A 12,920-nucleotide genomic window follows, 5' to 3' on the forward strand; every position below is an offset into this window, starting at 1 on the left:
CTCACTCATATATATATCTACACACACACATAGACACATATACACACACAAATGTACATATTATATATTTCCTTATACCTGTAATTTTAAAATCCGTGTTAAAAATATACACACACACATACATAGAATTATATATATATACGTATATTATATATTATATATTTACTTATTCAGGTTATTTAAAATGCACACACACACTAAATATATGTGCACACACACACATACACAGACGTAAACAAATATATATATATATACATACACACACATAAACACACCCACATATATATATATATACACACACACACACACATATATATATATATGTTATACATTTCCTTGTTCCTGTCATTTAAAACTCAGTTCCATATACACACACAGACATAAACGTATATATATATATATAATACACACACATACACATTAAACACACGCACACACAGACATAAACATACATATATATATACACACACACATACATTAAAGACACGTACACACAGACATAAACATATATATAAACACACACACATTAAACACACGCACACACAGACATAAACATATATATATATAAACACACACATTAAACACACGCACACACAGACATAAACATATATATATATATGCGCACACACATTAAACACACGCACACAGACATAAACATATATATATATATACACACACATACAGTAAACACACGCACACATAGACATAAACATATTCATAAACACACACACACATTAAACACACGCACACACAGACATAAACATATATATATATACGCGCACACACATTAGACACACGCACACACAGACATAAACACACAGACATATATATATATATATACACACACATACACATTAAACACACGCACACACAGACATAACCATATAGATATACACAGACACACACACATACATTAAACACACGCACACACAGACATAAACATATATATATATAAACACACACATACACATTAAACACACGCACACACAGACATAAACATATATATATATAAACACACGCATACACATTAAACACACGCACACACAGACATAAACATATATATATATAAACACGCACACACACACATTAAACACCCGCACACATAGATACATATATTACAGATTCCCCCTTGTCTCTGTAATTTAAAAAAATAACAGTGCAAATTATAATTTTTCGAACACCCCTTCTATGTTATTTTCTCGCCCACTGTATGCAGAAATTTTGCAAAATTTCAATTAACCTGCAACAATTGAAACGCGAAGCCGGGTCGCGTTAACAGACCTTGGTTCTGCATATTTGATTTTGGCTTGCTTTAAAAAAAAAATTCTACAGATTTACGGCGGATTATTGCAGCGTCTGCGAATATTTTTTTTGACAAACTATAGACACACACACGCACATTTTGTTCTGTTTTGCAGAGACTTACAGGAACGGCGAGGCGGCCGAATAGCAAACGCATTGTCAGAAAGAAATACCCTCTTGGCTGTCCCTGAACTGAAGGATTTAACCGCTGATTCACCCTGGACATGGAATTTTGGTTGTTGGATATGGTGGGGAGGGGGCTGAAGGGGGAGGGTGGGGGGGGTTTGATGTCGAAAGACATTTAAATAGAGACAATAAGCCACGCATTCACTGGGTTTGCGAACCATTTATTTTCACACAGCCGCCCCCCCCCCCCCCCCCGGTTTAATATAATGTAGGGTGGGGATGATAGAGAGGTGGGTACACAGAATGAATCCCCTCCAGGCGGGTCAAGGGTTCAAAGGGCAAAGCCTTTTCCCCGGCTGAAAATCAAGCTAATGGAACAGAAAATATGTCCTTTCTCTGAACTCGGCTCCTCCCAATATAAAGAGGCATCTTAGCGGTCCTTTCAACCACCGAGAGAGAGAGAGAGGGCTTACACACACACACACACACACACATACACTCGACCATTCCTAAACACACAAGGGTTTGAATCTTGTGGGTCCAGCGGCAATATCTGGGGGGCGGGGGGTAGGATATATTCATCTGTACTGCTAGACTTACTGAGACCCGTTCAAAGATTGCAGACACACACACATACACAGACAGAAACACACACACACATATATACACACACAACCACACTGTTTCAGTCTCACTAAATAAATTTAAACGATTTTACTTGGGCAATTTGAGCTGGTTTAGCCGGGAGAGAGTTCAATCTCAATAGCCGCCCCGGCTAACTGATCGCACCATTTATTTTTAAGCACTGTTTCCCTCTCTTTTGTCCCACACAAATATTTCCTTTTCGCAAAAGATCTTTGACATGATGGGCAGACGCGAAACTGTACTCTACATGTGACGGAGTCCAGCAGCTATTTATAAAGATGAGATATTACAAACAAAACGTCTTCAGCTTTTTTTGAAATCCCCCAAAAGAAAATTGTTCGTTAAACAGGACCGGTGTGAATTCCAATTTTGGAAATGCTGTTTAATCTAATCTCAAAATAAACGGGGTTCCTGAATATTCAGTTAGAATCCGTCCCACATTTTAAAAACATCCCAATCGCTTATATTTATAATTAACACCGGTATGGTTCGACAACCTTCTCCCACAAAACACCCCGCTCACCCCCCCACACACACACACACACACGGAGTTTGGTCTACTTTGCAGTTGTGTGTGTGAGTGTGTGTGGGTGTGAGTGAGTGTGTGTGAGAGTGTGTGTGTTTGTGAGTGTGGGTGAATGTGTGAATGTGTGTGTGTGAGAGAGTGTATGTTTGTGAGTGTGGGTGAGTGTGTGAATGTGTGTGTGTGAGTGAGAGAGTGTGTGTGAGTGTGAGATGAGATTGTGTGTGTGTGTGTGAGAACGTGTGTGTGTGTGAGAGAGTGTGTGTGAGAACGTGTGTGTGTGTGTCTGAGGGAGAGTGTGTGTGTGAGAGCGTGTGTGTGAGTGTGTCTGAGGGCGAGTGTGTGTGTGTGAGTGTGTGTGTGAGCGTGAGATGAGATTGTGAGTGTGAGAGAGTGTGTGTGTGTGTGTGAGAACGTGTGTGTGAGAGTGTGTCTGAGAAAGAGTGTGTGTGTGAGTGTGAGATGAGAGTGTGTGAGAGAGTGTGTGAGGTGAGAGTGTGTGTGTGTGTGTTTCTGTATCATGCGAAAGTTTATTTTCCCAAATCACAATTACACACATTTTTGTGTGTTACTGAAAACAATTTCAACAAAAGTTAAAACAATTAAAATCCCAATTCCTACCCAACCAGGAAGGAAGGGGGTGGGGGTTAATTAGCATTTCTCTAGTATACATGCAGATATATTCAGGTTTGTTTGGGACATTGAATTCTCACAAGAAGGGATAACGAGAGAGAGAAAGACAATTGCTGAATTGTTGGCACTGGCTGTATGGGGGTGTTTATATTGAGGGGATTCGTATTTCTAATGTTTTAGATAGGGTTATAATACAAGTTAAGGATGAGCAAGGAAGGCGAGTGGTTCTCAACAGGAAGGAGCCTGCGGATTGCACCAAGTGAGCACTGACAATTTATCCAGGACAGGGTGAATGGTATTAAAAGATCAAAGACATGTCCCCTTTAAACCGCGCATCCCTAACCAGTACAATTTATAGGTGGCTATCGGGGGGAGGGGTTACTGGGGGGTGGTTACGGTCTGTGCAGAACAAGAGTTTTTGATAGCGGGACAGTGGAGATCTCAAAACAGCGAGATCCGTGAACATAGAGCTGTCTCTCCGTCTTTGCAGCAAAATACATTTCTGTAACTGCACTCGTCAAACGCCAAGACACACACACAAACTCACACACACACTCTCACACACGCACTCTCACACACACAAACACTCACACACACACACAAACACTCACACACACTCTCTCACACACACACTCATACACACACTCTCACACACACACATTCTCTCACACACTCTCTCACACACACTGTCACACACACTGCCACACATACACACACACTCCCACATACACACACTCTCACTCACTCAAACTCTCTCACACACACACACTCTCACTCACTCAAACTCTCTCACACACACACACACTCTCACACACTGACACACACGCACACTCACTCGCGCACACACACACTCACACACTCACTCATACACACACACACACACTCTCACACACTGACACACACACACTCTCGCACACACACACTCACACACTCACTCATGCACACACACACTCTCACATACACACTCACACTCATAAAAAAATCAACTGCTGATTTTAAAATAATCCACTTTTAATTGTAATCATGTATAAAATAAATATCGACTTTAAACATTGTGGTTCTTTAACTGCAAAACATTTTGAGAATGCGATCCACTGATAAAATATGGGGCAAGATTTTCGAAGGTTTACATTAACCTTCAGTTTAGGCGTGAGGTACACAGATAGACTTCACACAGCAATGTAGACACGGGACGGAAATCCTTGCTGATCTGACTAGCTATCTATATATATCTATATATATTTATATAGATAGATAGATAGATAGAAAGATAGAAGGAGATATATATCCTAATCGGGTTGATAGAAACTTCAAACATTTCTAGCAGTTCCACGTGTTTTAAAAAAATAATTCGAGTGATATCTGGACGTATTTCGGTGGAGCTTTTTGACAGAATAGTTCCGTGCAACATTTTTGCGATCAGCTGGTAAAAAACCTTAATCCCATGTCGACAAGACGATGGATGTAGTCTGTGTTTCACCACAATATTCTCGTTATGAAACCGCAGGTTTTTTTTAAGTCCAGCAGTAATTTTTTTTAAGTGAAATATTTATATATATATATATATATATACACACGCACACACACACACAAGATAGATGTCCCAAGTTTGCAATAAATTAATAAATAACTATTCTTCACCCCTTCCATTCTACCCCGCCACATTTCAGTGTGGAGTAAGCTGTGTTTGAACCGATCCGATTTATGATGAGTTTCTAGAAACTAACTTTGATTCGAATTTCTGGAGCAAAACGTGGGATAAATTGTGAAATAAATTTATTTTATATCTAGATGGGTTTTTGTGCGGGCGGGAGGTGGATATAGATAAATACAATACAGAAAAAATACATAAATAAACCTATATATATATATATATAAAATCATATATATATTCATATATATATATATGATAAAAATCATATATATATATAGATGAATATATATATATATAAAATCACAGAACATTCGCTATTTCCATTACCACTAGACAACACATCAACACATGGGAACGTCTGTATTGCAAATTCACGCTTTGAAAGATAAGTCACGACTTAATGATCTAACTACTTTCTGAAATTATTTTTTAAACAGTCTTTTCAACATTACCTTTTGAAAGTTAGCACCAACAAAATTAAAACATTTACAATTTAGTCTGTGGTCACATTCTGTCCCAGAAACCAAAAAAATACGTTCATTTTCGTCTCTTGCTATTTGCTGTTGCAGCCAGTGTGTGAATGAAAATGTGCGTTTGAGTTTGCGAGTGACTGTGAATGAATGTGTGTGAGTGTGCGTGTGAGTTTGTGTATGTTTGTGAATTTGTGTGAGTGTGTGTGCGTGTTTGTGAATTTTTGTGTGTGTGTGTGTGTTTGTGAATTTGTGTGTGTATGAGTTTGTGTGTGTGAGCGTTTGTGAATTTGTGTATGTATGAATGTGTGTGTTTGTGAGTGTGGGTGGGTATGTGTGTGTGAGAGTGTGTGTGTGATTGTGAGAGGGTGTGTGTGTGTTTATGGGAGTGTGTATGTGAGTGTTTATGTGTGTGTGAGAGAGTGAGAGTGTGTATTTATGCGAGTGTGTGTGTGTGTGAGAGAGTGAGTGTATGTGAATATTTATGTGTGTGTGTGTGTGTGTGTTTTTGAGAGTGTCTGTATGGGAGTGTTTATGAGTGTGTGTGTCAGTATGTGTGTGTTTGTGGGAGTGTGTATGAGAGTGTTTATGATTGTGTGTATGTGTGTGTGTGTTTATGGGAGTATGTATGGGAGTGTTTATGAGTGTGTGTGTGTGTTTGAGAGTTTATGGGAGTGTTTATGAGTGCGAGTGAGTATGTGTGTGTTTGTGGGAGTGTGTATGAGAGTGTTTATGAGTGTGTGTGTATGTGTGTGTGTTTATGGGAGTATGTATGGGAGTGTTTATGAGTGTGTATGAGTGTGTGAGAGAGAAAGAGAGTGTATGTTTTTGAGTGTGTGCATGGGAGTGTTTATGAATGTGTGAGTGTGTGTGTTTATGGGAGTGTGTATGAGTGTGTGTATGTGTGCGTGTGTGTATGGGAGTGTTTATGTGTGTGTGTGAGTGTTTATGAATGTGTATGGGAGTGTGTGTGTTGTGTGTTTATGTGAGTGTTTATGTGAGTGTGTATGGGAGTGTTTATGAGTGTGTATGGGAGTGTGTGAGTGTGTATGGGAGTGTGTGTGTTGTGTGTTTATGTGAATGTTTATGAGTGTGTATGAGTGTGTGTGTGTGTTTATGGGAGTGTGTATGGGAGTGTGTGTGTTGTGTGTTTATGTGAATGTTTATGAGTGTGTATGAGTGTGTGTGTGTGTTTATATGAGTGTGTATGGGAGTGTTTATGAGTGTGTATGGGAGTGTGTGAGTGTGCACACGTGCACAAACTTCAAAAGCAAGTGCGCTTCCAGCCAACTCAAAACTTCAGAGCGGCGGCGGTTAGAAGATTCTTTCTTGTTTAATTTTTGTGATGCAAAAAAAAATGAAATCTCCTTTGGTTGACTGGAATCTGTTTCGCACGGGTTTTGGGAGGAAGATTAAACTTTGCATGCAATGGTTCGGTGTTCCAGTGAGGAAGACACAACTCCGGCTCGGCGTCCGCTTGTTGGGCAGGGACGGACAAACAATATATATTATATTATATTCTATAAACCAACAGTCAAGTTTTTTTTTGAGGGGTGGAAAAGTAGGGTGAAGTGGGGATTAACTTTTCTCTATAACCTGGCGATTTCTTCGGGAGCCTGGTCCCTCCGGGAGCTGGGTTCCGCGAGTCTGTCGGAGGGAGGAGAAAGTTGACGCGGAGACGGCGCTGGCGGGGCAGCCACTCGGATTTTGGTGTTGGGGAGGCGGTGTTCTTTCTTAAATTTCATCCTGCGGTTTTGAAACCAGATTTTGATCTGCCTTTCGCTGAGCTGCAGGCTGTGAGCAATCTCCACCCGGCGGCGGCGGATCAGGTAGCGGTTGTAGTGAAATTCCTTCTCCAGCTCCAAGGCCTGCTGGCGTGTGTAGGCAGTCCTAATGCGTTTGGGCTCAGTCCCCACACAACTGGGATTCACTGAGGGAGGGGAGAGGGGAGAGGAGAGAACAATAATTAGAAGTCAAGTCCGGCTAAACGTCAAGAGACAACCAGGCAGAATGTAACATTTAAACTCTCTTAAACTCCCAACATGCTAAAACTTCGAATTATTGTTAACTATTCCAGCAAGGGTTTCTGTAAATATTTATGCCCTTCATAAAGTTCCTCTCTCTCTCTCTCACACACACACACACACACACACGAATTGTGCCTCTTACCTCCCCGCAATAAAGGTTTATGGCGAGTGCAATTCGGCCTCTCTCATCTCGCCCTGTGAGAACGAGCTCGTAAATCCTTCTCAATGGATTGTCTCTCTCTCTCTCTCTCTCGCACTTTCAGTCTGTTATTTAAAAGTCATACCCTGACACCCACCCCCTCTCTGAGGGTCTTCTCAATTCCCCCTCTGTCCCTTCTCTCTCTCAGTGTCTTTCTCTCTCTGTCCCTGACTGCTTTGTCTCTCTCTCTGTCTCTCTGTTGTTCGCGCTCTCTGTCTCTCTCTCTCTATGTCTCTCCCTCTGTCTCTTTCTCTCTCTGTATCTCTCTCCCTGCATATCGCTCTGTCTCTCTCGGTCTCTCTCTCTCTGTCTCTCTCTTTCTCTGCATCTCTCTCCCTGTATATCTCTCTGTCTCTCTCTCTCTGTCTCTGTCTCTCTCCCTCTGTCTCTTTCTCTCTCTGTCTCTCTCTCTGCATCTCACTCCCAGTATATCTCTCTGTCTCTCTCGGTCTCTCTCTCTCTGTCTCTCTCTATGACTCTCTCTTTCTCTCTGCATCTCTCTCCCTGTATATCTCTCTGTCTCTCTCTCTCTCTCTCTGCATCTCTCTTCCTGTATATCTCTCTCTGTCTCTCGCTCTCTCTCTGTCTCTTGTTCTCTCTCTCTCTCTCTCTCTGTCTTCTCTCTCTGTCTCCCTGTTTTGTGTAGGTGCTTCTCTATCCGCCTCTCTCTCTCTCTCTTTCTGTGTGTCTGTGTGTGTCTTTCTCTCTCTTGCTATCTCTCTTTCGCGTTTTTCTGTTTCTCTGCACCTGTCTCTGTCTCTTTCTCTCTTTCTCTCGGCATCTGTCAGTCTCTCTCTCTCTTTGCCTGTCTTTGTATGAGACTGCCTCTGTCTTTCTTTCAGTTTCCCCCTCTCTCTCTCTGCCTCGCTGTCTCTCTGTGTTTCTCTCTGTGTCTGTTACTTTCTCTGTCTATGTGCTTGTGTGTCTCTCTGTCCCCGTGTCTCTCACTCTCTCTGATCATGTGTGTATGTCTTTTTATTTCTCTCTATCTGTGTGTTTCTCTCTATTTCTCTGTGACTGTGTGTGTGTGTGTCTCTCTCTCTCTGTTTCACTCTGTGTCTCTCTTTCTGTTTCTCTCTCTCTCTCTGTGTCTCTGTGTCTGTCTATCTCTGTCTCTTTCTGTTTCTCTCTGTCTCTCTGTATCTGTCTTTCGCGGACTATGTGTGTGTGTCTCTCTCTCTTTTTCTGCCTCTCTCTGTCTGTCACTCTCCCTCTTTCTATCTCTCTCTCTGTCTCTGTCTGACTGTCTCTCCCTCTCTGTCTCTGTCTCTGTCTCTCTCTCTCATTGCGTCTCTGTCTGTCTGTCTCTAACTCTCTCTCTGTCTGACTCTCTTTCTGTTTTTCTGTCTCTCTCTCTCTGTCTCTCTCTCTGTCGCTCTCTTTATCTCTCTCTCTCTTTCTGTATCTGTCTGTCACTCTCTTTCACTCTCTCTCTGTCTCTCTCTGTCTGTCTCTCTCTCTCTGTCACTGTCTCTGTCTCTCTGTCTGTTTGTCTCCCTCGCTCTCGCTCTCTATCTCTTTCACTCTCTCTCTCTCTCTCTGTCTGTCTCTCTCTCTGTCTCTCTCTCTCTGTCACTCTCTCTCTGTCTCTGTCTCTGCCTCTCTCTCTCTCTCTCTCTCTCTCTGTCTGTCTCTCTCTCTGTCACTCTCTCTCTGTCTCTGTCTCTCTCTCTCTGTCTGTCTCCCTCGCTCTCTCTCTCTGTCTCTGCCTCTCTCTCTCTCTCTCTGTCTGTCTCTCTCTCTCTGTCTCTCTCTCTCTGTCACTCTCTCTCTGTCTCTGTCTCTGTCTCTCTCTCTCTCTCTGTCTGTCTCCCTCGCTCTCTCACTGTCTCTGCTTCTCTCTCTCTGTTCTGTCTCTCTCTCACTCTGCCTCTCCCCCACCCCGAGTCCCCCCTCCGAGCGCTAAAGTTTTACCTACCCGTGATGCAATGAACCTTCCTCATCCAGGGGTAGACGGTGGGCTGATGGGGACTGGAGTCGCCTCGACCCCGGGGGCTTGGCAGGGGATAGGTGGAGGAGGAGGAACAGGAGGAAGACGAGGAGGAGATAGATGAGGAAGGAGAGGCGGTGGCGGTACAGGCGGGCTGGGCCCCCCTCTCGCAGCCTGCCCGCTTGCTGGCGCCGTTGCGACCCAGTTGCGCCGACGGGTGAGCGGTCGGCGGAGCGCCGGCGCAGCCGTACGGGCGCTCGGGACAGCTGCGCCCCGGCGGCAGGAAATCTTGGCGTAAGACAGACGGATCGGCGGATCGGGTGTAAAATTCCGCGCTGTGCTCGGGGATATAGTTGCTTTGCGAATATTCTTCGCAAGGAGGGAACTTCGGATCGACGTAACCCGTCTCCATCAAATATAAAGACATACTTATTAATTCTGGCGGTCCCGGTATATATATATTGCTCGATTTATGCCAATTTTATCTCTCTCTCTCTTCCCCCAAATCATTAAACCCTCCCACTCGCAACCGACAAAGTTAGTTTGAGCATGTGACGTTCTCAGCCAATGCAATGCAGGCCAATGATCCCCGGATAAGGAAACATTTGTCCCAAAATCTCATTCCCTAAACAATTATCCTCCCTGACGCATCTCAAAAAAACCTCTTCGAAATAACCACAATCAAAACACAAAGAGTTCTGTTTTCAACCTCAAATCTCTGTTTAAACACACACACACATTTGACATTCAAGTGAGAATTCACAGTACACCAGCGCTCGGGACACTCCCAACCTCCCTCTCCTTCCCTTGCTGAAATTTCCTGGGGGTTAAATCATACGCCCGGAGCAATTTCAGGGCACCAAAGGAGACCATTTCGGCCCATCGTGTTCGTGCTGGCTGAACTGGAGCTACCCAACCTAATTCCACTTTCCAGCTCTTGGTCTGGAGCCCTGTAGGTTACATAGAAACATAGAGAATAGGTGCAGGAGTAGGCCATTCGGCCCTTCGAGCCTGCAACACCATTCAATATGATCCTGGCTGATCATTCCCTCAGTACCCCATTCCTGCTTTCTCTCCATAATGATCAGCCAAGATCTTATTCAATGGTGATGCAGGCTCGAAGGGCCGAATGACCTACTCCGGCACCTATTTTCTATGTTTCTATGTTTGTACCCCTTGATCCCTTTAGCCGTAAGGGCAACATCTAACTCCCTTTTGAATATATCCAATGAACTGGCCTCAACAACTCTCTGTGGTAGAGAATTCCACAGGTTCACAATTCTCCGAGTGAAGAAGTTTCTCCTCGTCTCGGTCCTAAATGGCTTACCCCTTATCCTTAGACTGTGACCCCCTGGTTCTGGACTTCCCCAACATCGGGAACATTCTTCCTGCACTAACCTGTCCAATCCCATCAGAATTTTATATGTTTCTATGAGATCCCCTCTCATTCTTCTAAACTCCAGTGAATATAAGCCCAGTCGATCCAGTCTTTGTTCATATGTCAGTCCTGCCATCCCGGGAATCAGTCTGGTGAACCTTCGCTGCACTCCCTCAATAGCAAGAATGTCCTTCCTCAGATTAGGAAACCAAAACTGAACACAATATTCCAGGTGTGGCCTCACCAAGGCCCTGTACAACTGCAGTAAGACCTCCCTGCTCCTATACTCAAATCCCCTCGCTATGAAGGTCAACATGCAGCACCTCAAGGTGCACATCCAAGTACTTTTTAAATGTGGTGAGGGTTTCTGCCTCTACCACCCTTTCAGGCAGTGCGTTCCGCCCCAGACCCCCACCACCCTCTGGGTGAAGACATTTCCCCTCAAATCCCCTCTAAACCTCCCTCCAATTACTTTCAATCTGTGCCCCCTGGTTGTTGACCCTTCTGCCAAGGGAAACAGGTCCTTCCTATCCACTCTATCCAGGCCCCTCAAAATTGGGGTTGGGGGTGGTTTAAGGTAAAATGAAAAACATTTCTAGTTGAGGTCAATTGTAGTACGTGGAGAATGCAATGGGGGAGAATTTGTATCACACCTACACACTAAACAATCAATATGATTACAGACAAACAGAAATCTCTCTCTCTCTCTCTCTCTACCACCTCTGCTACATTTAATTAAGGAATTATCCCCCGACCCCATACTAGCGATTCCCTCCGACATCTGACCTGAATCAGAGGGAAGGGGCTGAGGGACAAGGGTGGAATGAGGTGATTGGTGCGCCTCTGACCAATGCACATGTCTGGTCTACTCCGAATCATTGAATAGAATGCTCACAGCGCGGGAGGAGGCCCTTAGGCCCCTAGAGCCTGCACCGCCATTCAATAAGATCATGGCTGAACAAGCAACTTCAGTACCCCTTTCCCTGCCTTCTCTCCATACCCTTTGATCCCTTTAGCCATAAGGGTCACATCTAACTTCCTTTTGAATATATCCAACGAACTGCCCTCAACAACTTTCTGTGGTAGAGAATTCCACAGGTTCACAATTCTCTGAGTGAAGAAGTTTCTCCTCATCTCGGTCCTAAATGGCTTACCCCTTATCCTTAGACTGTGACCCCTGGTTCTGGACTTCCCCAACATCGGGAACATTCTTCCTGCATCTAACCTGTCCAATCCCAGCAGAATTTTATACATTTCTATGAGATCCCCTCTCATTCTTCTAAATTCCAGTGAATATAAGTCTAGTCGATCCAGTCTTTCTTCAAATGTCAGTCCTGCTATCCTGGGAATCACAATGGACAGTCCCTCGGAATCGAGGAAGACTTGCTTCCACTCTAAAGGTGAGTCCTTAGGTGGCTGAACAGTCCAATATGGGAACCACATTCCCTGTCACAGGTGGGACAGATAGACATTGAGGGAAGGGGAGGGTGGGACTGGTTTGCCGCACGCTCCTTCCGCTGCCTGCGCTTGGTTTCTGCATGCTCTCGACGACGAGACTCGAGGTGCTCAGCGCCCTCCCGGATGCACTTCCTCCACTTAGGGCGGTCTGGTCTTTGGGCCAGGGACTCCCAGGTGTTGGTGGGGATGTTGCACTTTATCAGGGGGGCTTTGAGGGTGGTCCCTGTAACGTTTCCTCTGCCCACCTTTGGCTCGCTTGTCGTGAAGGAGTTCCGAGTAGAGCGCTTGCTTTGGGAGTCTCGTGTCTGGGGGAACCATGTGGCCCTACCCAGCGGAGCTGGTCGAGTGTGGTCAGTGCTTCAATGCTGGGGATGTTGGCCTGGTCGAGGACGCTAGCGTTGGTACGTCTGTCCTCCCAGGGGATTTGCAGGATCTTGCGGAGACATCGTTGGTGGTATTTCTCCAGCGACTTGAGGTGTCTACTGTATAATATCCTTTGAGCACTACAGCAAGTTCCATTTCCCCCTCCCCCGCCCTTTCCCCATAGCCTACACATTTTCGCCTTCAGGTACTTA

At 44.3% G+C, this 12,920-nt stretch overlaps 1 protein-coding gene across 1 annotated transcript in view; it reads right to left on the minus strand.

Annotated features, from left to right (window-relative positions):
* Positions 1-4,258: 4,258 nt before the first annotated feature.
* Positions 4,259-12,920, minus strand: part of LOC139241100 (homeobox protein Hox-C4a-like) — a 10,998-nt gene continuing 2,336 nt past the window's right edge. The window contains exons 2-3 of the mRNA XM_070869788.1: positions 9,498-9,947; positions 4,259-7,283 (exon numbers count right to left, since the gene is read on the minus strand). Of these exons, the coding sequence (XP_070725889.1) occupies positions 6,943-7,283; positions 9,498-9,947 (791 nt within the window). The 3' untranslated portion in view covers positions 4,259-6,942. The remainder of the gene's footprint in view (positions 7,284-9,497; positions 9,948-12,920) is intronic.

Source organism: Pristiophorus japonicus, chromosome Y (assembly GCF_044704955.1).
Source record: "Pristiophorus japonicus isolate sPriJap1 chromosome Y, sPriJap1.hap1, whole genome shotgun sequence".
In the NCBI taxonomy this organism is placed as follows: Eukaryota; Metazoa; Chordata; class Chondrichthyes; family Pristiophoridae; genus Pristiophorus; species Pristiophorus japonicus.